At 43.8% G+C, this 26,934-nt stretch overlaps 1 protein-coding gene and 1 non-coding gene across 2 annotated transcripts in view; both read right to left on the bottom strand.

Moving 5' to 3' along the window:
* Positions 1-25,026, bottom strand: part of snupn (snurportin 1) — a 31,346-nt gene extending 6,320 nt beyond the window's left edge. Inside the window, exons 1-4 of the mRNA XM_046357373.1 lie at positions 24,723-25,026; positions 9,766-9,936; positions 2,208-2,388; positions 1,797-1,901 (exon numbers count right to left, since the gene is read on the bottom strand). Of these exons, the coding sequence (XP_046213329.1) occupies positions 1,797-1,901; positions 2,208-2,388; positions 9,766-9,923 (444 nt within the window). The 5' untranslated portion in view covers positions 9,924-9,936; positions 24,723-25,026. The remainder of the gene's footprint in view (positions 1-1,796; positions 1,902-2,207; positions 2,389-9,765; positions 9,937-24,722) is intronic.
* A 1,820-nt stretch (positions 25,027-26,846) lies between these two features.
* Positions 26,847-26,922, bottom strand: trnat-ugu. The gene has a single exon. It is a non-coding gene; the product is annotated as a tRNA-Thr (tRNA).
* Between the last annotated feature and the right edge of the window lie 12 nt (positions 26,923-26,934).

The raw sequence follows: 26,934 nt of genomic DNA on the forward strand, positions 1-26,934 counted from the left end.
GCATTTCAATGCATCTGCAATAACGTGCAAATCTGTGTTTGTGACCAACAAACTGATTTTATTCATTTCCGATGCAAGGTGATTTGTAAATCAGGCAGTCTCGACTTACCTTTACACATGCTCATTGACGCATGCTTTTCTTTGACTTTTTAAAGTAAAACAAAGCTGCTATAGACCACTAAGTGTTAACAGTCAGTACCTGGATAACATATGTGAAATGCTTGATAATGTATGTGATATCAACATAGGTATATTTTTTGGGTGATTTAAATATTGACTGGCTTGCATCAGGCTGCCCACTCAAGAGAAAGCTTCAAACTGTAACTAGTGTGTGCAACCGGGTTCAGGTTATCAAATCAGGGTAGTTAAAAATAGCACAGGAATAAAATCATCAACATATATTGATCACATCTTTACAGAAATGTATTTGAAAGGAGTATCCAAATCCATCGAAATGTAGTGATCACAATATAGTAGCCATATCTAGGAAAACAAAAGTTCCAAAGGCTGGGCCTAATTGATAAAGCCGGTGACTGAGGTGGTACACTCCTCAATGCCATTGGATGAATCCCAGCACAACTGTCATGGTCAAAACATATTGATACAACAGTAGCTAGGATGGGGATAAGTCTGTCCATAATTAAGTGCTGCACTGTCAAGGCAAGTCCTACAGTTTTGTGGCCCCTGGACTAATGTTTAGCTGTGTGGTCAGGTGCCACAAAGAGGGACTTTTAAAATGACAATTGGCTCAGAACAGGGCAGCACGGCTGGCCCTTGCATGTACACAGAGAGCTAACAATAATATGCATGTCAATTTCTCCTGGCTCAAAGTGGAGGAGAGACTGACTTCATGACTACTTTGAGAGAGGTACTTGCATGTTGAATGCACCGAGCTGTCTGTTTGAACTACTGGCACACAGCTCGGACACCCATCCATACTCCACAAGACGTGCAACCAGAGGTCTCTTCACAGTCCAAGTCCAGAACAGACTATGGAGGCGCTCAGTACTACATAGAGCCATGACTACATTGAACTCTATTCAACAGCAAGTAACTCACGCAAACAGTCAAATTAGATTTAAAAAAACATGGAACAGCAGGGACTGTGAAGCAACACAAACATAGGCACAGACACATGCATACAAACACACAATAACATACGCACTATACACATTCATTTTGTGTTGTAGATATGTGGTAGTAGAATACGGACCTTACGGAACACACTTAATATGTTGTGAAATCTGTTGTGAATGTACTGTAATGTATTTTTAACGAGTGACGCAGCGGCCTAAGTCACTGCTTGGCAGTGCTAGAGGCTTCACTACAGACCCGGGTTTGATCCCGTGCTGTATCACAACCGGCCGTGATCGGCTGACCCATAGGGCGGCACACAATTGTCCCAGCAGCGTCCGGGTTAGGGGCAGGCTTTACTTGGCTAATCGCGCTCTAGCGAATCCTTGTGGCAGGCCGAGGTCCTGCAAGCTGACCGTCAGTTAACAGGCGTTTCCTCTGACACATTGGTGCAGCTGGATTCCGGGTTAAGGGGACAGGCGTTAATGAAGAGCGGGTTGGCAGGTCATGTTTTTGGAGGACACATAACTCTACCTTTGACCTCCCCAGCCGGTTGGAGAGTTGCAGTGATGAGACAAGATCGAAATTGGGGAGAAAATAAATAAATGTATAACTGCCTTAATTTTGCTGGACCCCATGAAGAGGAGCTTTTGCCAGCAGCTAATGGAGATCCATAATAAATACAAATGTGACATGTAAGGGAACCACTGATTGGTCCTTACCTTGGAGGCGACGATGAGAGAGCGCTTCCCCACGGGACAGACCACCATGAGCCAATCAGTATCCAGTTCCTGAGGCACGTCCACTAGCCACTCTGACAGCATGAGCTGGACAGGAAGAGAAACCTCAGTTCAGTTACATTACTAGGACTCCTGTGATTTATTTAGACTGAATTACAGAGTTTAGTACACAATTACATTTTCTGTAAAATACCTTTTCAAATCATAAAATCAGTACTACGTCATAAAACTGTTTCTGTCCTGCCTAACTGCTTTAACCAGTTCATTTAAAGGGATGTGTAGATTTCAGAAACAAATGAGATGTATAAATACTGGCAGAAGGAAAATGCTACTTTGGCAAGTCATGTGCTCTCTTCTGGTAAAATAATGCATTGTCAGAAATATTGCTCTGACCTGGTTGGCATAGTACTTTGGCAACTTCTTCCTCTCAATCTCCATCCCATCATCCTCTGCATCCTTCTCCTGCTGTTCCTCCTCCTTTCTGTCCACCACCACTGCTTCCTCATCACTATCTGTCCCTGTCCAGTCCCCATCAGCCAGACGGCGTGCATGGTTGACATAATTCAGCCTTTTCCTAAAGACAAGAAAGCACACATGAAGTCAAGGGGAAATGGAAACGTAATTAGTAATGATGTCAGTTTCTCTCCGGTGGTGTTGGCAAATTGCATATAGTGCCATTCGAAGGTATTCAGACCCCTTGGGACTGAATTGTCATTTTTTTGTAAAATATCTACACTAATGTCAAAGTGGTAATAAAATCTATTTCAAAAATAAAGATTCATAAATCAGCTGCCTCAATCTCAAATGTTGCAGCTATAGAACTTTGAGGATCTAAGGACCCAAGCAAAAGCTTTCCAGTCTCCTGAGGGGGAATAGGCATTGTCGTTTCCTCTTCGTGACTATGTTGGTGTGTTTGGACCATGACAGTTTGTTGGTGATGTGGACCCCAAGGAACATGAAGCTCTCAACCTACTCGCACTACAGCCCCGTCAATGTGAATGTGTTTGGTGCTCCTTTTCCTGTAGTACACGATCAGGTCCTTTGTCTTGATCACGTTGAGGGAGAGGTTGTTGTCATGCCACCATACTGCCAGTTCTCTCGCCTCCTCCCTATAGGCTGTGTTATCGTTGTCGGTGATCAGGCCTACCACTGTTGTGTCGTCAGCAAACTATGTTGGAGCCCTGGTTAACCACGCAGTCATGGGAGGGGCCTCCGTGTTGAGGATCAGCGTGGCGGATGTGTTGCTAACCCTTACCACCTCGGAGCTGCCCGTTAGAAAGTCCAGGCTCCAGTAGCAGATTCCCAGGGTCCTTAGCTTAGTGCAGGCACCACCAAGCTTGAAAATAAGATGGCAGTTCCTAAGCGACGTGTTGTGTTGGATTTGCTCGAAACATAGGGCTTTGTATTTAGGCCAAAACATGTATCCCTTTGCCATGTTTCCCCCCCCTCAGTATTACTTTAGTGCCGTTACATACAAGATGTATGTATTGGAATAATTTTTTAGATTGGTCTTCTTTTCACTGTCATTATTATGGAGTCACTACAATGTTGTTGATCCATCTTCAGTTCTGTCCCATCACAAACATGGAGTTCACCAATGGCCTCATGGTAATATCCCTGAGCAGTTTCATTCCTGTCCTGCAGCTCAGTTCAGAAGAACGACCATCTTTGAGGTATCTGGGTGATATAATACAATGCACAGCATAATTTTTGAACTGGACCATGCATAGAGGGATAGTCAATGTCTGATTTGTTATTGTTGCCAATCACGGCCCTTTTTTAAAAAGGCTTTGAAAAGCTTCCTGGTCTTCGTAGTTGACTTGACTAAGGGATAAAAATCCCTTATTATTCTCTGTCATTTGCAACCACTGGCATGTGCAGTGCGCATCGGAACAGTGTTTTCCTGCTACTTGCATTTTGGTACATTTGTGCTTATGTGAAGAAATAGTTTATCAACATTTTAAGCTAAGTGTTCGGATCTCTTCCATCAGTCCCATACGTTTTAACATTTTGGGATTGACAGTGGTTGTTGAACTTTGTAACCATCGTCCCAGAAAGGTCCCAGAGTTGTTTTGAACGTCACAGAATTTGTATGCGGGACACCATTAATTTCGGGTACTTATGCAACCGCAATGTCAACCAGATACAGTTTATTCTGAAAATATTTAGACCCCTTGACTTTTTCAACATTTTATTACATTACAGCCTTATTCAAAAATCTATTAAATTGTTACCCCCTCCTCAAATCTACAGACAACACACCCATAATGACATAGCAAAAACAGGTTTTTAGAAAAGTTTAAATAACAAAAACTGAAGTGTTACATACAGTACGAGTCAAAAGTTGACAAAATTACTCATTCAAGGATTTTTTTAAAACTATTTTCTACATTGTAGAATAGTGAAGACATCAAAACTATGAAATAACACATGAAATAACACATTGAATCATGTGTAAGCAAAAAAAGTGTTTGAGAGTCTTCAAAGTAGCAATCCTTTGCCTTGACGACAGCTTTGCACAGTCTTGGCATACTCTCAACCAGCTTCATGAGGTAGTCACCTGGAATGCATTTCAATTAACAGGTGTACCTTGTTAAAAGTTCATTTGTGGGATTTCTTTCCTTCTTAATGCGTTTGAGCCAATCAAGTTGTGTTGTGATATGGTAGGGTTGGAATGCTTTTCCAAAAGTATTGAAGGAGTTCCCACAAATGCTGAGCACTTGTTACCTGCTTTTCCTTCACTCTGCGGTCCAACTCACCCCAAATAAGAATATTTTGAAGATAAATACACAACGCAGGGGATGAGAGGGCAAGGATTAACAATCAATAGGAGTTGGTTTTCAGTTCAACATCTGTTAAGGATATGTGGGATGTCAGTCATGACAGAGTTACGTGGGCAACGTTTTCATTGGTCTGTACATTGAGTCTGGAGTGGGATACTTGTTATTTGGCCATTGGCAAAGTTGTCCTGCAACGACTTCTGATTGACCAACCCCAAGCTAGGGGGGGGTTATAAGTGGCATCCTGACCTTCTCCTGTGGAGAAATACTGAAGGACAGGGAAGACTGAACGTCTACTTTTCAGCATAGCACCTATGATTTGTCCTGCTCAAATACATTTCTCCCCCTGATTTGCTTTGGGGTCTGTGTTATTGATGAATAACCTCAGATGCTAATACAAATCATCTCAATTGGGTTGAGGTCGGGGGAATGTGGAGGACAGGTCATCTGATGCAGGACTTCATCAAACTCTTTCTTGGTAAAATAGCCCTTACACAGCCTGGAGGTATGTTGGGTTATTGTCCTGTTGAAAAACAAATTATAGTCCCTCTAAGCGTAAACCAGATGGGATGGTGTATCACTGCAGAATGCTGCTGTTGCCATACTGGTTAAGTGTGCCTTGAATTCTAAATAAATCAGTGTCACCAGCAAAGCACCTCTACAACATCACATCTCCTCCATGCTGCACAGGTGGAACTACACATGCGAAGATCATCCGTTCACCTACTCGTGGTTGGAACCAAAATTTTTACATTTGAACTCAGACCAAAGGACATATTTCCAGTCTAATGCCCATTGCACGTGTTTCTTGGCCCAAGCAAGTCTCTTCTTATTGGTGTCCTTTAGTAGTGGTTTCTTTGCAGCAATTCAACCACGAAAGCCTGATTCACACAGTCTCCTCTGAACAGTTGATGTTGAGATGTGTCCGTTACTTGAACTCTGAAGTGTTTATTTGGGCTGCAATTTGAGATGCTGGTAACGCCAATGAATTTATCCTCTGCAGCAGAGGTAACTGGGTCTTCCTTTCCTGTGGCGGTCCAGTTTAATAGTAGCGCTTGATGGTTTTTGCGACTGCACTTTACCGGATTGACTGACCTTCATGTCTTAAAGTAATGGACTGACGTTTTTCTTTGCTTATTTGAGCTGTTCTTGCCATAATATGGCACTCATGCTGCCAAACATACCCTTGTCAAACTGACTGACTATCCTACCGATCCTTGACCTCAGAGATGTAATTTACAAAATTTCCTCCAACACTACTCAGCAAATTGGATACAGTCTATCACAGTGCCATGAGTTGTGTCACCAAAGCCCCATATACTACCCACCACTGCACCCTGTAAGCTCTCGTTGGCTGGTCCTCGATAGATATTAGTCACCAAACCCACTGGCTCCAGGTCATCTATAAGTCTTTGATAGGTAAAGCCCCGCCTTATCTCAGCTCACCGGTCACCATAGAAACACCCACCCGTAGCTCCAGCAGGTATATTTCACTGGTTATCCCCAAAGGCAACACCTACTTTGGCCGCCTTTCCTTCCAGTTCTCTGCTGCCAATGACTGGGACGAATTAAGAAGAAAAAAAAAAAATAATAATAATAATATCACTCAAGTTAGGGAGACATATCTCCCGCACTAACTTTAAACGTCAGCTGTCAGAGCAGCTTATGGATCGGATCGTTGCAGCTGTACACAGCACATCTGTAAATAGCCCATCCAACTACCCATCTCATCCCCATATTTGTTTGTCTTTCTGCTCTTTTGCACGCCAGTATTTTATTTCTCTCAACTGGCTTACCTGATCAAATAAAAGGTGAAATAACATTTTATTTTTATCCTCTGTATACCACCCCTACCTTGTCATAACACAACTGATTTGCTCAAACGCATTAATGAAAGAAATGACATTTTAAGGCACACCTGTTAATTGAAATCCATTCCAGGCAACTACCTCAGCTGGTTGAGAGAATGCGCAAAAGCTGTCAAAGGAAAGGGTGGCTAGTCAAAAATAAAATGTATTTAGATTTTTTACAACTTTTTGGGATACTACATGATTCCATGTGTCATTTCATAGTGTGTGTCTTCGCGATTATTCTACAATGTAGAAAATAGTCAAAAATAGAAAAACCCTGGAATGAGTAGATGTGTCCACACTTTTGACTGGTTCTGCATGTCAATTTGGGTCAGGTGTGCATCATTTGAACGCTTGTTCTATTGCCAACATTACTAGCTAAATGATTAAATACGATCTTACGGTGTTAGGTTTCCACTAAGCAATTCAGAGAAATAAATCATAATTTTGGTATGCATAGAATGGAGTCATGAGTGCATTTAGATCCTTGGTCCGTAACAAATTTTCTTCAACATACAACCATTCTGTTCAGGACAACCCAGGGTATAACGCCACATCATCTTGTAACTGTACAGCAAACAATTTACAACATTTCCCTCACCCAGACAACAAAATTAGGGATGCACGATATAAAAAAAATATTTTAAAAAAAGGTAAAAAAAAAAAATTAAGGTGAGCCTATCGGAATCGGCCTATATAAGCTAAAAATGTTAACATTGGCCCAATGTCTAGTATAACGGCGATGTGTAAAACTGATGTCAAAGCTGACGTACATACCTATATAAAACGTAGGTAGATGAAGTAATGATGCCAAGAAAAACATAGCGCTACATGTGCAACACAGCATTCCTAACCTAGCCCACAATGTCTGCTGTGTGGATCGAGCAGTCAACAAGTCGAGCAGTCATTTTAAAGAGTAAGGACATTTCAGCAAGACAACTCACCCAAGGCGAAATCCATTAATGCCAAGATAATGGAATTTATTGCCCTTGACAATCAACCGTTCTCTGTTGTGGATGATGTTGGCTTTCGCCGACTGGTCGAGCACCGGTACACACTACCAAGTAGGCACTATTTTTCAGATGTTGCCCTACCGGAGTTACACAGGATTGTTGACACTCACATCCATGTACTTCTTGCTATGAGTGTCACTGCTATTAGCTTCACGGCTGACATTTGGACCTGCGATGTCCACCCCATGAGCATGAGGAGTCTGACAGCACAGTGAGTCGACGAGGATTTCGTACTGAGGGAAGCCAGATTGCATGCTCAAGAATGTGCTGGTTCTCATACCACTGCTGCCATTTCAATGGCATTTGAGAACATGCTTTAAAATTGAAAACATGAACACTCCTAGCTCCATTCAAACAACGGACTCGAGAAATAAGCTCAACTGTGTCTGCAGCAGACGTGATACCCTCTGTCATGGCATTGAAATGCCTGCTCAACAAAACCGCCGACAGACCGTGGGGTTAACTTGGTAAAGTACTCTACTAGAGGCTGTGAACAAGCGATTTGTGGTATTCTCTCTGAGCCTCACCATCATGCTCGATGCTAGGTAAAAGACTGCTACTTCGATGCAGACAAGAAACAGGGTTTACATTGAATGTTACACACAGCTGGACAAGATGGAAATGGACACAGTGACAGTGTGCACCGAGGAAGAGGCCACAGACAGACAGCTGAAAATTCACCTCTTGATATGTATGATGAAATCCTGGTTGAGACTGATCAAACGAAACAGCACAGCAAGTAAGTGAACGAAATAGGTTTTGATTATGTTTTACTGCTAATGGGAACATACGTAAATGCCAACAAAACAACTTTTTGGTCAATGTGTGTTTTTCAACTATTTAACTGTACTAGAATGCTTTAAAAAAACATTTTAAAAAAATAATTGGTTATCGGTATCGTTTTATTTGGCAAAGAAAATATCAGATATCAGGATCAACCAAAAATATCATATCGGTGCATCCCTAAACAAAACATTTGCAAAAGCCCAATTAGCTGGAGGGATGGGGCAACTTCTTGTCGTGTGGTGCTCAAATTCAGAACGGCTGTCAGTCAAAACATATACAGATTTGTGAAGTGGCGACTGAGCTCTGATATCATGTATAGCATGTTACTGTACAGGCACTGCATTCCAAATTAAAAGCTTATCAGTTTCCAGGTAAGGGCTACCTTTTCCGACTAATCCAGATATAAATTACCGTTAAATTGTCTGACCTTTTGTAATGAGTCTGATATGGCTACAGGCTTAACCTCTCTGGGATATGTGGGACGCGTCCCACCTGGCCAAAAGCCAGGGAAAACGCAGAGCGCCAAATTCAAATAAATTACTATAAAAATCAAACGTTCATTAAATCACATGCAAGATAGCAAATTAAAGCTACACTTGTGAATCCAGCCAACATGTCAGATTTCAAAAATACTTTGCCGAAAGCTTTGACAAGCTTTTTTTGGCACTCCAATATGTCCCATAAACATCACAAATGGCCCTTTTGTTCGATTAATTCCATCGATATATATCCAAAATGTCCAATTGGCGCGTTTGATCCAGATAAACACTGGTCCCAACTTGAGCAACGAGACTACAAAATATCTCAAAAGTTACCTGTAAACTTTGCCAAAACTACGTTTGTAATACAACTTTAGGTATTTTTTTACGTAAATGATCGATAAAATTGAAGACGGGATGATCTGTGTTCAATACAGGAAGAAAACAAACTGAAACATGCTTTCTGGTCAGGCGCCTCTAACAGTACACTTCAAGTGACCCTCGTTCAAGATGGCCGTACTACTTCATTACACAAAGGAATAATCTCAACCAATTTCTAAAGACTGTTGACATCCAGTGGAAGCGAGAAGGTCCCTTAGAAATCTGGATTCCAAATGAACCCATTGAAAAGAGAGTGACCTCAAATAAAATCTGAATGGTTTGTCCTCGGGGTTTCGCCTGCTAAATAAGTTCTGGTATACTCACAGACATGATTCAAACAGTTTTAGAACGTTCCGAGTGTTTTCTATCCAAATCCAAATACTAATAATATGCATCTTATCTTCTGGGGATGAGTAGCAGGCAGTTGAATTTGGGCATGAATTTCATCCGGACGTGACAATACTGCCCCCTGTCACAAAGTTGTTAACAGCTACAGCGCTTCAGTCAGATATATTCATTAGCAGCTAGCAATAAGCCATCTGTTGAAAACCACATAGCCTATTAGAGGGCAGGATGAAGCTGCCCACATCCATATGAAGTTCCTAGGGGCTAATAGGCCAAGTTGTGTATGGACTTTGCCTGTAATTGGTTAGGGAACTAACGTTTTCTGCAGATCTAGAAAGCGCCGCCGTCGTTCGCTTTGCTCCAAAACGCTGAACTTGGTCTTGTACTGGGCCATCCGTGGGTGGGGGGCCGCTGTGCTGTTGGCCTCCTTCGAGACGGCGAAGCTGGCCGAGAGAGCTTGGGTTAGGTCATCCATGGTGATGGTGAGCCTGGAAATACACACAAAGGCATGAGTTCGGAGGTGTATGGTGAGCGCAGCTGACCCTTGATATATCAAGGAGCCACTTCTACTGGAGCACAATATGGAGCTGACAGAGCTACACAACTCAAACAGGATGTTAATGCAAGTTTAATGATCAATATGCCAAAATCGTTAGCTAATTTGCTATAGTGCATATAGTGTCACCACCCCAGGCAATTTGGCATGTACCTCTTCCCATCACAAGCTATTTGCACATCTAATACAAGCTCTGTGGAAGTCAATCAATTATATGCGATATGAAATCAGTGGGGGTGCAACATTTGGAACCTTACAAGGATAGATGCAGTAAAGAGGTCAATGAAACACACCGTGGCTGATAGGATGCCCTGGCAACACTACACCCCTGCAGTCTGCTGCACCAAACGAGCAATTCATGCGCACCGAGCCTACTCTTTTGCCAGTGCAACATTTGATTATGCAGAAATGAGAGACCATATGTATGGCCATTTTAGGAAAATCACCACCCGCCAACCCCTCTTTTTACACTTCTGCTACTCTCTTGTCATCATATATGCAAAGTCACTTTAACGATACCTACAGTGGGGAAAACAGGTATTTGATACACTGTCGATTTTGCAGGTTTTCCTACTTACAAAGCATGTAGAGGTCTGTCATTTTTATCATAGGTACACTTCAACTGTGAGACTGAATCTAAAACAAAAATCCAGAAAAATCACATTGTATGATTTTTAGTAATTAATTTGCATTTTATTGCATGACATAAGTATTTGATCACCTACCAACCAGTAAGAATTCCAGCTCTCACAGACCTGTTAGTTTTTCTTTAAGAAGCCCTCCTGTTCTCCACTCATTACCTGTATTAACTGCACTTGTTTGAACTCGTTACCTGTATAAAATATACCTATCCACACACACAAACTAACTCCAACCTCTCCACAATGGCCAAGTCCAGAGAGCTGTGTAAGGACAGCAGGGATACAATTGTAGACCTGCACAAGGCTGTAATGATCTACAGGACAATAGGCAAGCAAGATTGGTGAGAAGGCAACAACTGTTGGCGCAATTATTAGAAAATGGAAGAAGTTTAAGATGACGGTCAATCACCCTCGGCCTGGGGCTCCATGCAAGATCTCACCTCGTGGGGCATCAATGATCATGAGGAAGGTGAGTGATCAGCCCAGAACTACATGGCAGGACCTGGTCAATGACCTGAAGAGAGCTGGGACCACAGTCGCAAAGAAAACTATTAGTAACACACTACGCCGTCATGGATTAAAATCCTGCAGCGCACACAAGGTCCCCCTGCTCAAGCCAGTGCATGTCCAGGCCTGTCTGAAGTTTGTTACTGGCAATCTGGATGATCCAGAGGAGGAATGGGAGAAGGTCATGTGGTCTAATGAGACAAAAATAGAGCTTTTTGGTCTAAATTCCACTCGCCGTGTTTGGAGGAAGAAGAAGGATGAGTACAACCCCAAGAACACCATCCCAACCGTGAAGTATGGAGGTGGAAACATCATTCTTTGGGGATGCTACAGGTGGGAGATGCTATGTTGACCAGCGAGCTGAGATAAGAGTGGACTTTACCTAGCAGGGTCTTGTAGATGACATGGAGCCAGTGGGTTTGGCGACTAGTATGAAGCGAGGGACCAGCCAACGAGAGCGTACAGGTCGCAATGGTGGGTAGTATATGGGCTTTGGTGACAAAACGGATTGCACTGTGATAGACTGCATCCAATTTGTTGAGTAGGGTATTGGAGGCTATTTTGTAAATGACATCACCAAAGTCGAGGATTGGTAGGATGGTCAGTTTTACAAGGGTATGTTTGGCAGCATGAGTGAAGGATGCTTTGTTGCGAAATAGGAAGCCAATTCTAGATTTAACTTTGGATTGGAGATGTTTGATATGGGTCTGGAAGGAGAGTTTACAGTCTAACCAGACACCTAAGTATTTGTAGTTGTCCACGTATTCTAAGTCAGAGCCGTCCAGAGTAGTGATGTTGGACAGGCGGGTAGGTGCAGGTAGCGATCGGTTGAAGATCATGCATTTAGTTTAACTTGTATTTAAGAGCAATTGGAGGCCACGGAAGGAGAGTTGTATGGCATTGAAGCTTGCCTGGAGGGTAGTTAACACAGTGTCCAAAGAAGGGCAGGAAGTATACAGACTGGTGTCGTCTGCGTAGAGGTGGATCAGGGACTCACCAGCAGCAAGAGCGACCTCATTGATGTATACAGAGAAGAGAGTCGGTCCAAGAATTGAACCCTGTGGCACCCCCATAGAGACTGCCAGAGGTCCGGACAGCAGACCCTCCGATTTGACACACTGACCTCTATCAGAGAAGTAGTTGGTGAACCAGGCGAGGCAATCATTTGAGAAAACAAGGCTGTTGAGTCTGCCGATGAGGATGTGGTGGTTGACAGAATCGAAAGCCTTGGCCAGATCAATGAATACGGCTGCACAGTAATGTTTCTTATCGATGGCGTTTAAGATATCGTTTAGGACCTTGAGCGTGGCTGAGGTGCACCCATGACCAGCTCTGAAACCAGATTGCATAGCAGAGAAGGTATGGTGAGATTCGAAATAGTCGGTAATCTGTTTGTTGACTTGGCTTTCGAAGACTTTAGAAAGGCATGGGTCTAGGATCTAGGTCTGTAGGCGTTTGGGTCGAGAGTGTCCCCCCCTTTGAAGAGGGGGATGACCGCAGCTGCTTTCCAATCTTTGGGAATCTCAGACAACACGAAAGAGAGGTTGAACAGGCTAGTAATAGGGGTGGCAACAATTTCGGCAGATAATTTTAGAAAGGGTCCAGATTGTCTAGCCCGGCTGATTGGTAGGGGTCCAGATTTTTCAGCTCTTTCAGAACATCAGCTGAATGGATTTGGGAGAAGGAGAAATGGGGAAGGCTTGGGCGAGTTGCTGTTGGGGGTGCAGTGCTGTTGACCGGGGTAGGAGTAGCCAGGTGGAAAGCATGGCCAGCCATAGAAAAATGCTTATTGAAATTATCAATTATGGTGGATTTATCAGTGGTGACAGTGTTTCCTATCTTCAGTGTAGTGGGCAGCTGGGAGGAGGTGTACATGTACATACTACCTCAATAAGCCTGACTAAAACATGTCTGTATATAGCCTTGCTACTCTTTTTTCAAATCTCTTTTTACTGTTTTATTTCTGTACTTACATATACCACCCCCCCGCACCACTGGTTAGAGCCTGTAAGTAAGCATTTCACTGTTGTATTCAGCGCACGTGACAAATTAACTTTGATTTGATTTGCAAATCGTATCCAGAAGTTCACCTGACTCTAGGGTAGTAGACAAAGTGCTTAATTGCCAAAATCCTGAAGTATCCTTTTAAGTTGAAATCGATAAAGATACTCTTTAAAATGATCTGAAGCTGAGGATAACTAATCAATATTTTAAATCACACAGAATGATCAGTTAAGGAACCATTGAAGGGGCTAGTAAATCAGATAAAGTTCTAAACTTCATCCACCATGAGGAGTTCTAAATTGACCTAATCTCAGTTTGTGACAAAACAAGTAACTATAGTGTAGAGCAGCGGTACTCATCTCTTACCCCACGGTCCTGGGCCTGCTGGTTCTGTTCTACCTAATAATTAATTGCACACACCTGGTGTCCCAGGTTTAAAGCAGTCCCTGATTAGAGGGGAACAATGCAGTGGAACTGGCTTAAAAAGGTCCAGAGTTGAGTTTAAGAGGTGTAGAGAATCATTGTACCATTAAACCTCTGAAATATATTTTCCCATAACCAAAATATTGTATTTTCAGCTGGTTGAAGCTGGCGTACAAAACTGAAAGTAAAAGACGCAAACACAAAACTTAAGAACGGTAAGCATAGAAATGGTGCACACAGAACAGATCTAGCGCTTCTTTAACTCGCTTTCAATGAGAATGACAGATTTATAACATTTCTACGTGAATTTGGTTGATTCTACCAAAAAGTTACATATTTCAGCTTTAAGAGATTGGGCCACCACAAAATTAAAATGTAACATGAATGGCCACTCCACCACCTTTCTTTACCTGTCGCACCTAAAGATGTTCTAACCATTTAGTTAAATGGCATAATCTGAACTAAATTAATTTAACCACGTTTCAGAGACCAATTTCAGGGTTAGTATCTCATACCCAAATGTCTATCATAAAGGTGTTTAAATACTGCACATAGTTAAGTGCAACAGCCCAAACCCCATATGAGATTTAAAGTCAGAGAGAATATCCAAGCTAATCGGCATAGTGTCATCAGCAGTTATTGGTTGAGCATGCTGAATCTTTACCAAGGTCGTTGGGCGAACAGATTCAAGCATAGCAGACTGAGCATTTGACAGACCTCCCTCAAGTCGCTGGATGCAGGGACAGGGTTAAGAATTGGGTGAACAGTTAGTGGCAAGAAAAAGTATGTGAACCCTTTGGAATTACCTGGATTTCTGCTTAAACTAAAACAATGTATGTCTTTATTGAACACACAAGGTAAACATTTACAGTGCAGGGTGGGAAAAGTATGTGAACCCTTGTATTTAATAACTGGCTGACCCCCCTTTGGCAGCAATAACCTCAACCAAATGTTTTCTGTGGTTGCGGATCAGACCTTCACAACTGTCAGAAGGAATTTTTGACTATTCCTCTTTGCAAAACAGTTTCAGTTCAGCAATATTCTTGGGATGTCTGGTGGGAATCGCTCGAGGTCATGCCACAGCATCTCAATCGGATTGAGGTCAGGACTCTGACTGGACCATTCCAGATATTGTTTTTTATTCTGTCGAAGTCATTCTGTTAATTTACTGTGTTTTGGGTCATTGTGCTGTTGCATCACCCAACTTCTGTTCGGCTTCAATTGGCAGACAGCCTTACATTCTCCGGCAATTGTTTTGTTAAACTTGGGATTTCATTTTTCCATCTGATAGAAAGCTGTCCCAGCAGCAAAGCAGCCCCAAACCATGAGGCTCAAGTTTAGTCTTAGAGTGTGTAGTCTTAGAGTGATTATCTTAATTTACCGAGGTTAGCTAGCCAGCTATTTGTCGTCCTTAACGTAGGAGACTCTGCTAGCTAGCCAACAGCTAGCCAACGCTAGCCAACGTCTACTGAATAGAACTCAACAACCCAGTCGCATTCACAGGTAGTATCACATTTTCATTTCATTTCATTACAGTACAACGGTTTGATTTGTTTGATCGTAGCTAGCTACATAGCTAGCTACATAGCCGACTTTGTATCAAAGATAATTGTGTAGTCTAGAGCGATTTTCTAGGTTAGCTAGCCAGCTATTGTCGTTCTTTTAACGCAACGTAACGTAAACAACACTACTAGCTAGCCAGCTAGCCCCCGAATAGCAGCACTGCAGAAACTATTACACTCAACGGAACGACTTGATTAGTGTAGTGTCAACAACGCACCCACTGCCAGCTAGCCTACTTCAGCAGTACTGTATCATTTTAATCATTTTAGTCAATAAGATTCTTGCTACGTAGCTTAACTTTCTGAACATTCGAGACGTGTAGTCCACTTGTCATTCCAATCTCCTTTGCATTAGCGTAGCCTCTTCTGTAGCCTGTCAACTATGTGTCTGTTTATCCCTGTTCTCTCCTCTCTGCACAGACCATACAAGCGCTCCACACCTCGTGGCCGCGGCCACCCTAATCTGGTGGTCCCAGCGCGCACGACCCACGTGGAGTTCCAGGTCTCCGGTAGCCTCTGGAACTGCCGATCTGCGGTCAACAAGGCAGAGTTCATCTCAGCCTATGCCTCCCTCCAGTCCCTCGACTTCTTGGCACTAACGGAAACATGGATCACCACAGACAACACTGCTACTCCTACTGCTCTCTCTTCGTCCGCCCACGTGTTCTCGCACACCCGAGAGCTTCTGGTCAGCGGGGTGGTGGCACCGGGATCCTCATCTCTCCCAAGTGGTCATTCTCTCTTTCTCCCCTTACCCATCTGTCTATCGCCTCCTTTGAATTCCATGCTGTCACAGTTACCAGCCCTTTCAAGCTTAACATCCTTATCATTTATCGCCCTCCAGGTTCCCTCGGAGAGTTCATCAATGAGCTTGATGCCTTGATAAGCTCCTTTCCTGAGGACGGCTCACCTCTCACAGTTCTGGGCGACTTTAACCTCCCCACGTCTACCTTTGACTCATTCCTCTCTGCCTCCTTCTTTCCACTCCTCTCCTCTTTTGACCTCACCCTCTCACCTTCCCCCTACTCACAAGGCAGGCAATACGCTCGACCTCATCTTTACTAGATGCTGTTCTTCCACTAACCTCATTGCAACTCCCCTCCAAGTCTCCGACCACTACCTTGTATCCTTTTCCCTCTCGCTCTCATCCAACACCTCCCACACTGCCCCTACTCGGATGGTATCGCGCCGTCCCAACCTTCGCTCTCTCTCCCCCGCTACTCTCTCCTCTTCCATCCTATCATCTCTTCCCTCCGCTCAAACCTTCTCCAACCTATCTCCTGATTCTGCCTCCTCAACCCTCCTCTCCACCCTCTCTGCATCCTTTGACTCTCTATGTCCCCTATCCTCCAGGCCGGCTCGGTCCTCCCCTCCCGCTCCGTGGCTCGATGACTCATTGCGAGCTCACAGAACAGGGCTCCGGGCAGCCGGCGGAAATGGAGGAGAACTCGCCTCCCTGCGGACCTGGCATCCTTTCACTCCCTCCTCTCTACATTTTCCTCCTCTGTCTCTGCTGCTAAAGCCACTTTCTACCACGCTAAATTCCAAGCATCTGCCTCTAACCCTAGGAAGCTCTTTGCCACCTTCTCCTCCCTCCTGAATCCTCCTCCCCCCCCCTCCTCCCTCTCTGCAGACGACTTCATCAACCATTTTGAAAAGAAGGTCGACGACATCCGATCCTCGTTTGCTAAGTCAAACGACACCGCTGGTTCTGCTCACACTGCCCTACCCTGTGCTCTGACCTCTTTCTCCCCTCTCTCTCCAGATGAAATCTCGCGTCTTGTGACGGCCGGCCGCCCAACAACCTGCCCGCTTGACCCTATCCCCTCCCCTCTTCTCCAGACCATTTCCGGAGACCTTCTCCCTTACCTCACCTCGCTCATCAACTCATCTCTGACCGCTGGCTACGTCCCTTCCGTCTTCAAGAGAGCGAGAGTTGCACCCCTTCTGAAAAAACCTACACTCGATCCCTCCGATGTCAACAATTACAGACCAGTATCCCTTCTTTCTTTTCTCTCCAAAACTCTTGAACGTGCCGTCCTTGGCCAGCTCTCCCGCTATCTCTCTCTGAATGACCTTCTTGATCCAAATCAGTCAGGTTTCAAGACTAGTCATTCAACTGAGACTGCTCTCCTCTGTATCACGGAGGCGCTCCGCACTGCTAAAGCTAACTCTCTCTCCTCTGCTCTCATCCTTCTAGATCTATCGGCTGCCTTCGATACTGTGAACCATCAGATCCTCCTCTCCACCCTCTCCGAGTTGGGCATCTCCGGCGCGGCCCACGCTTGGATTGCGTCCTACCTGACAGGTCGCTCCTACCAGGTGGCGTGGTGAGAATCTGTCTCCTCACCACGCGCTCTCACCACTGGTGTCCCCCAGGGCTCTGTTCTAGGCCCTCTCCTATTCTCGCTATACACCAAGTCACTTGGCTCTGTCATAACCTCACATGGTCTCTCCTATCATTGCTATGCAGACGACACACAACTAATCTTCTCCTTTCCCCCTTCTGATGACCAGGTGGCGAATCGCATCTCTGCATGTCTGGCAGACATATCAGTGTGGATGACGGATCACCACCTCAAGCTGAACCTCGGCAAGACGGAGTTGCTCTTCCTCCCGGGGAAGGACTGCCCGTTCCATGATCTCGCCATCACGGTTGACAACTCCATTGTGTCCTCCTCCCAGAGCGCTAAGAACCTTGGTGTGATCCTGGACAACACCCTGTCGTTCTCAACCAACACCAAGGCGGTGGCCCGTTCCTGTAGGTTCATGCTCTACAACATCCGCAGAGTACGACCCTGCCTCACACAGGAAGCGGCGCAGGTCCTAATCCAGGCACTTGTCATCTCCCGTCTGGATTACTGCAACTCGCTGTTGGCTGGGCTCCCTGCCTGTGCCATTAAACCCCTACAACTCATCCAGAACGCCGCAGCCCGTCTAGTGTTCAACCTTCCCAAGTTCTCTCACGTCACCCCGCTCCTCCGCTCTCTCCACTGGCTTCCAGTTGAAGCTCGCATCCGCTACAAGACCATGGTGCTTGCCTACGGAGCTGTGAGGGGAACGGCACCTCAGTACCTCAGGCTCTGATCAGGCCCTACACCCAAATAAGGGCACTGCGTTCATCCACCTCTGGCCTGCTCGCCTCCCTACCACTGAGGAAGTACAGCTCCCGCTCAGCCCAGTTAAAACTGTTCGCTGCTCTGGCCCCCCAATGGTGGAACAAACTCCCTCACGACGCCAGGACAGCGGAGTCAATCACCACCTTCCGGAGACACCTGAAACCCCACCTCTTTAAGGAATACCTAGGATAGGATAAAGTAATCCTTCTCACCCCCTCCCCCTTAAAATATTTAGATGCACTATTGTAAAGTGGTTGTTCCACTGGATGTCATAAGGTGAATGCACCAATTTGTAAGTCGCTCTGGATAAGAGCGTCTGCTAAATGACTTAAATGTAAATGTAAATAATACACAGAGTAGCAGTCGCATAAAAGAGGGGTCTGAGTAGCCATTTGATTAGCTGTTCAAGAGTCTTATGAATTGGGGGGGTAGAAGCTGTACAAAACAGTCAGCAAACAAGCAAACACTGGCCACGAACGATGTGTTTACAATACTGTGTTGGTAATAAAGCATAATTTGTTTGACTGCAACTTCTGGGGTAGCTAGCTACCTAGCTAGCACCAATACAACCAGCCTGAAAACAATGACCAGTAAAAACTGCAGTCATTTTCATTACTCTTAGCAATGATTTAGGAATACTTGTAAGTATTAGCTTGGTTGCCACTTGTTGTTCACCTATTGAAATTAAACTTCAGTTCATGAAAATAAATAACTAACCAGCTAGCATCATCTGGCTAGTGAGGCTGACAGGACTGGGTTGGGTGTTGTGAAGCTTGCCACAATAAGGATTAGGCACAATAGTGGAATTTGCAGTTTTCCTTCAAAATAAAAGTATGTCATTGACAGTGATGCAAATAGTAGAATTATGCCATACTTTTAGTTTGAAGGAAAACCACGAAGTCCACTATTGTGGCTAGTCCTTATTGTGGCTAGCTTCACAGATGTGTCCAACCACCATTAATCAAATAAGAACTCTTATAAATTAACTTTATAGTTAGCTTTATAGTTAGCTAGCTAACTATATAGCTACTGAAACAGATGTCGTTTTGCCAACAAAATAACTTCTTGGTCAGTGTGGTGTGTGTGTTTAACCTTCATTTAACTTGGCAAGTCAGTTAAGAACAAATTATTTACAATGACGGCCTACCTCGGACGACGCTGGGACAATGGGACTCCCAATCACGGCCGGATGTGATACAGCCTGGATCTGAACCAGGGACTGTAGTGACACCTCTTGCACAGAGATGCAGTGCCTTAGACCGCTGCATCCGTGTGTGTTAAGCATTCTAGCACAGTTAAATAGTTAAAACGGCCACAATGTGTTTTATATCAGTTATCGGTATCGTTTCTTTTGGCAAGGAAAATATCAGATATCGGTCAAAAATTTCATATCGGTGCATCACTAGTTCCAATATCAATATTCCTGAACCGCCCTGTTGATATTATGTACCCAAGTGAGTCGACACAAGGCAATTGACTCATGAACGTTCACGCCTGATATTATTCCCAATTGCCCTTATACTATGCTCTATGCGATCCAAGATGGCGTAGCAGTCAGACGTCTTTGTCCTGTCCCTTGTATATATATCGTTTTTTAAAACATATTTTTCTTCGCATATCTTTTAAAATATTTTGCTAAAACTCAACATCTAAATACTCTCCTGCAACCCACCTCATCCAATGTAGCGTGGATCTGCTTTTTAATTTTTTTTCTAAAGTATGTATATTTACTTCGGATCTGGAATCCCTCAACTGAAGCTAGCCAGCTAACTACCAGCTATCAGTCAGCAAACCATTGCCAGCGGTCATCAGCTAACCTTCAGCTCGAATAGCTCTCGCCAGTTCCAACAACGTGACTAACCAGAGCACATGTTTTACTCACTGCTTTAGCACACTCTGCCAACCATGATGTCCTTGCCGTGTCTGAATCCTGGTTTAGGAAGGCCACCAAATATTCTGAGATTTCCATACCCAACTATAACACTTTCCGTCAAGATAGACCTGCCAAAGGGGGAGGAGTTGCAATCTTCTGCAGAGATAGCCTGCAAAGTTCTGTTATACTTTCCAGGTCTATGCCCAAACAGTTTGAAATTCCAATTTTAAAAATTACTCACTGTTGCCGCCTGCTTACCGACCCCCCTCAGCTCCCAGCTGTGCCCTGGACACCATCTGTGAATTGATCGCCCCCATCTAGCTTCAGAGTTTGTTCTGTTAGGTGACCTAAACTGGGATATGCTTAACACCCCAGCAGTCCTACAATCTAAGCTAGATGCCCTCAATCTCACACAAATCATCAAGGAACCCACCAGGTACAACCCTAAATCCGTAAACATGGGCACCCTAATTGACATTATCCTGACCAACTTGCCCTTCAAATACACCTCTGCTGTCTTCAGTCAGGATCTCAGCGATCACTGCCTCATTGCCTGTATCTGCTACGGTATCACTGTATCACTGTCAAACGCTCCCTAAAACACTTCTGCGCGCAGGCCTTTCTAATCGTCCTGGCCCGGGTATCCTGGAAGGATATTGACCTCATCCCATAAGTTGGATGCCTGGTCATTCTTTAAAAGTAACTTCCCACAATCTTAGACAAGCATACTTCGTTCCAAAAAATGCAGAACTAAGAACAGATATAGCCCTTGGTTCCCTCCAGACCTGACTGCCCTCGACCAGCCAAAAAAACATCCTGTGGCGGACTGCAATAGCATCGAATAGTCCCCGCGATATGCAACTGTTCAGGGAAGTCAGGAACCAATACACGCAGTCAGTCAGGAAAGCAAAGGCTAGCTCTTTCAAGCAGAAATTTGCATCCTGTAGCACTAACTCCAAAAAGTTCTGGGACACTAAAGTCCATGGAGAACAAGAGCAATAATTTAAAAATCTATATTTCCTTCTCCTTGTGATTTTAACACATACAGGTAGACTAGAGGCCATCCCTGATATGCAGAGGACCAATTACACTGATTAGAAGCACCTGGACTCTGCTCATGTGTTTCCTATAAATGTTGTTTCTGATTGTAATATTTGAACCAGATAGCATACAGAAAGAGACTGAGGAAGCATGGAGAGGTAGCCAGTAGGCTAAGGAACAGACGTTGGGTTTTGGAGAAATGGTATCATTGAGTGCTTTGCAAGCAATGCGGCAGATGAAGGCGCGGAAAGAGCGTGGTGAATGGATAGACATCGTTATGGACAGTGAGGAAGAACAGCCAAGTGAAGTGGGAAGATGTGTGTTGAGGAAAAATGGCATAAGACATAAAGAGGAATCTGGACCAGTAGTAGTACATTTTTGCCAAAAGTGGAGCCTTGCCTTTATGTGGATCCATTTGTGGTTTCACGGTGGGTAAGAAAGGAGTTGGGTGTAGTTGAATCCGTGAAGGTAACCTGTAGTGGAATTGTGATATTTGTTTGTGTTACTTCTGACCAGCGGGAGAAGACACTGTGTCAAGCAACTTGGGTCAAGATCTGTTTCTTGCTTTGCTCTTAGGAATAGGGCACCATTGAAAGGAGTGATTTCTGGGGTAGCGTTAAGTGCAGAGGTGGAGCTATTGAATTTGATAAATCTGGGTGTTTGCGATGCCCGCCGTTTGGTTCGACAGACCCAGTGGGGAGCGTGCTGAACCAGAGGAGTCATTGTCAGTTATTTTGAGTTGTCAGTCTCTACCAGACAAAATCATGTAATGTTAGGATACATCCGTTCTCCTGTTAAAGCTTTTGTGGAGAATCCACCGCGCTGTTTCAGATGCAATGTTTATGGTCATGCTGCAGCAGTGTGAAGAGGGAAATTCAAAGATGTGGGAAGTGTGCAGGAGGGCATGGGACAGAGGATTGTGAAGTTTCGGTGAATAAAGTTGTCAATTTTAGGGGTGCTCATGTTGCTGGAGATCAGAAATATCCAGTGCAATTGAAGCAGGTTGAAATTGCAAAGGTCAGAGTAGTGCAGAGGGTGTCATATCCTGAGGCAGTGAAGAAAGTACAGGAGGATGGGTCAAGGGTGAGGGATCCTGAGAGGATCCCAGTGAGTAGTAGATTTGTGCCAGTTGAGGGATAGGGTACAGAGTGAGTTATGCTTCAGTAAGGTTGGCTTCTTTAGCATTCATTGCAATGGTTATCAACTGTACTGCAGAAGTGGAAACTATATCACAGGAAATAGATGTTATGGTGGCAGCTGCAGGTAAGTATTTGGGTACACAAGATTTGACTTCAAATGAATTACAGGATGTGTTGAAGGGTGGTGTGCTGACCTCCCAGGCTGTTAGTAGTGGGTTGTTAATGAGTTTAGGTGGAAACTGCAGAGAAGTACCTGGGTGCATGAGATTTTACTGTTGAAGAGTTAATGGGGGTGGTAATTTATACGTTCATGAAATAGTGGTATATAGGTGTAGGTACAATTTTAGGAACAGGAATAATGAAGATAATTTTATATAGGTAGGCCATGACTGGCCTCACTTTAGTACAATAGGTGGCGGTGTATGCACCTTTAAGTTGAATGCGATCCCCTGAACCAATCCCAAAGAAGAAGATTTGAACTGCTGCTCTTAATATACCTCAGTGGCCTGATTGAGGAGAGGATGGATGAAGGTTAAAAAATGGCAGCATCCATGGAAATGTTGCTTGAATCTGAAAGTGCGGCAAGTGAAGTATGTGACAATTAAAGGAAAAGTGGAGAAATCGAAGAATGGGACAAAATTAGCAAAAGTTATAGTGGAAGACAAAGATGGTTCCAATAAAGCCTTTTCAGTTGGACTGCGTTTTCTGGACAAGAAGATTAATTTGGGAGGTACATTTGTACTATCGAGGACCGTGAAGAGAGCAGTGGGAAAGGTGGATTCAATCAGTGACTAGAAGTGGTATTGTTTTAATTAATTATGGAGATGAAGAATAGAAGCATGCACTGGATCTAGCACAATTGCCCATGTCGGAAGAAACCTGTATTCATCTTCGGAGCAGGACCCTGCCAAAGGAGTTATATCTGGAGTGTCGTTAGAGCTAGATGACGAGTACTTTTTACTAAAGTCCCAGGAGTGGTCAGTGCATGTTGCCTGACCCTTATGGTATATGCAAAGAAGGATAAAAGAGTATCGATGATATTGTTGATTGATACTATTGTTGTTTGTTTCCTTGATACAATGTTTCAATATTCTCAGAGCCACTTTGTTGATTAATACTTCAATATTTGCATGTTTCTCTTTTTATACATTTAACCTTTATTTTACAAGGCAAGTCAGTTAAGAACAAATTCTAATTTACAATGACGGCCTACTCCGGCTAAACCCTGACGACGCTGGGCCAATTGTGCACCACCCTATGGAACTCCCAATCACAGCCAGATGTGATACAGTAAGGATTTGAACCAGGTAATAATGATGCTCTTGCACTGAGATGCAGTGCCTTAGACCGCTGTGCAACTCTGGAGCCCAATCGGACGTTTCCCCACCACTTTCAATGTACTATTTAGCCTTGTGTCACTACACATTCCTCCCTTCTCTCTCGGCCTGAGGACCTTCCTGCCCCCACCTTTTCCTGGATGTTATACAGATGTTTTCCCTTACTCTCCCTGTTCCACAACTCTTGACACTTATTTTTAACCACTGTTCCTTCCCTGGAGAATAATGCAGACAAGCAAATGCAAAAATAAAGTTAAGAACACACATGCTCTGCATGGAGGTTTTTCTTTGAGAATTTGACTACCCGTAAAACAGGTTTGACATGGTGACATGTAAAGAAACCTTAGCTCTCTTGGTTTAGTGGAACTGACGCCACTGCGCTCAACCATTAATAAACCCTGCCTATAGCTACAATTTATCTTAAAATCTGTTAAACCAAACCACAACGTTGACTTTATGACTAACCCTAAACTTCCATTAAAGGCCCAAAAGTAATTTGTTTCCATTACGATATAGCCAATTTTGACTTTGTGGCTGAGCTAGCTCAACTCTGTGTTGTCTCTTCACACTGCTATGCTTTATCTTGGCCAGGTCGCAGTTGCAAATGGGAACTTCTTCTCAACTAGCCTACCTGGTTAAATAAAGGTGAAATAAAACAAAAATAACTAGACGTAGAACCCGGGTTGCAGACCTGGGGCTGCCATGGGAATAATTTATGTCCTGGATACGTTTGTTTCCAACGTTACTTCTATGTTCTGTAACGTTGCTCACTGCATGTCACAATTTAGTACGCGACGACTGGGTGATGTAAAATGTAACAACTGAGAGGGTGTCAGTCAGTGTAACATTGTATAAACTTGACAAGAAACAGCGAGCTGGACCAAATGGATACGCATTAGCAGCTAACGTTAGCTAGCTGTTGTAGCTAGCTACATCCACCGCAGCATTCATTCAAATACTTTTAGCTGGCTGGTTGCCTTGCATTTAAACTCTTCACATTTGTGCAATCTGTTGTTAAAATAAATAAACCGACTAGCTACGTGGTTAGCTAGCTAGCCAGATTGTAAACTACCTTGACGAAGAACGAGGCAGGCGGGCTGAGATGTCACGTTTCTCCTACCAGCAGATTTTTTTGTTGGCCAAGCAAAATACTTCCCGGAGTCAGGTATTGTTCCAGGTCCTTTCTTCTTCTGGGAGATTTATATAGCGGTTGGCAACCAACTTTAAGGTGTATTACCGCCACCAACTGGACTGGAGTGTAGACCCGTGACAGTGAAGGTCTAAAAATCCTACCCAATAATCTCGTCTCCTTAAGGAAACGAAACACATAATTAAATGCTACATCCCCTGAAGATTTCCACAGCAGTTCACTTAATCCTGTCTCTTCAACCCCATTACTCCTCAAATCTAATAACAATCGCTCCCCTTCTCTCACATATTTCTGGCACTGAAATAGAACATTGCCTCCAACTTCTCTTGACAATGATTACAACTGCCAGTCGGATGTTTCGCCACCACTTTCAATGTACTATTTAGCCTTGTGTGTCCCAGTCTCAGCCTTGTGACTCCACTTTCCTCCCGTCTCTCTCGGCCTGAGGACCTTCCTGCCCCCACCTTTTCCTGGACGTCTTCCCTTACGCTCCCTGTTCCACAACTCTTGCCACTTATTTTTAACCACTGTTCTTATTAATCCCTTGGTTTATGCTTTACTGATCGACAAATCCATCTCAACATAAGGATGTTTAAGAGCCTGCTTGGTAATATCCATTTCCTCATTCCCCTCTACTCCCACATGAGCTGGTATGCAGAGGGAACATCCCACATTCTCCATCTGTTTCACCATATACAAACACTGCAAAACCTCGTACAAAACATCCTGTCTGCTCTGAGACACACATTAATTTAAGCTCATCAGTGCTGCATAGGAGTCCGAGCAGATGACTACTCTGTCTGGCCTCCTCCACCCACGCTGGAGCCAATAGTATCACCAACAACTCCATTGTGTGAACAGATAAATGATCCATAGCTCATTTCGCCACTGCCGCCCTAAACTCAGGAACACTAAAAGCTGCTCCTGTGCTCCCAGTTTTAGGGTCCTTAGATCAATCTGTTAATATATTCAAGAAAGCATAGTATTGTGTCCATAAATGTTAACTTACAACTGAATCAACTACTTCCTCAACATCTCTTAACCTCTCAAGCAACCCTAGATCTAACACTAGTTGAGGAAGACACCAAGGTGGGATATCAGGAAGAACCACAGAGGGGATAAACTCCCTCCCAAACAACCCCGTCTCTCTCACCATGCAATTGTCTATCCACCCAAAGCTTGTAACTCAGATTTTGTTCATGTTCCCATTTTTGTAGGATGTGTAAACTTATGTCCTTGTAGATTTACCCAATATGTCATGAATAGTTGTTGTCTTCTTAAATTTAGCGGCATCTCTCTCAACTCTACCTGCATCGCTGCCACCACGGAGGTCCTGAGTGCTCCACGACATATTCTTAGGGCTTGGGCCTGGATTACATCTAACTTTTTTAAAGATGTCTGAGCTGCTGATCCATATGCTATACTTCCATAATCCATTGATGACCTTAACAGCTCTATAAATATACAGTTGAAGTCAGAAGATTGCATGCACGTTAGCCATATACATTTAAACAAACATTTTCACAATTCCTGACATTTAATCCTAGTAAAAATTCCCTGTCTTAGGCCAGTTCGGATCACTATTATTATTATTACTATCATTATTTTAAGAATGTGAAATGTCAGAATAATAGTAGAGAGAATGATTTATTTCAGCTTTTATTTCTTTCATCACATTCCGTGTGGGTCAGAAGTTTACATACACTCAATTAGTATTTGGTAGCATTGCCTTTAAATAGTTTAACTTGGGTCAAACGTTTCAGGTAGCCTTCCACAAGCTTCCCACAATAAGTTGGGAGAATTTTGGCCCATTCCTCCTGACAGAGCTGGTGTAACTGAGTCAGGTTTGTAGGCCTCCTTGCTCACACACGCTTTTTCAGTTCTGCCAACAAATTTTCTATAGGATTGAGGTCAGGGCTTTGTGATGGCCACTCCTATACCTTGACTTTGTTGTCCTTATTAATAATATAAATAATATTATATGCCATTTAGCAGACGCTTTTATCGAAAGCGACTTACAGTCATGTGTGCATACATTCTACGTATGGGTGGTCCCGGGGATCGAACCCAGTACCCTGGCGTTACAAGCACCATGCTCTACCAACTGAGCTACAGAACCACCACGAAGCAATTT

This window comes from Oncorhynchus gorbuscha, linkage group LG01 (genome assembly GCF_021184085.1).
Source record: "Oncorhynchus gorbuscha isolate QuinsamMale2020 ecotype Even-year linkage group LG01, OgorEven_v1.0, whole genome shotgun sequence".
NCBI lineage: Eukaryota > Metazoa > Chordata > Actinopteri > Salmoniformes > Salmonidae > Oncorhynchus > Oncorhynchus gorbuscha.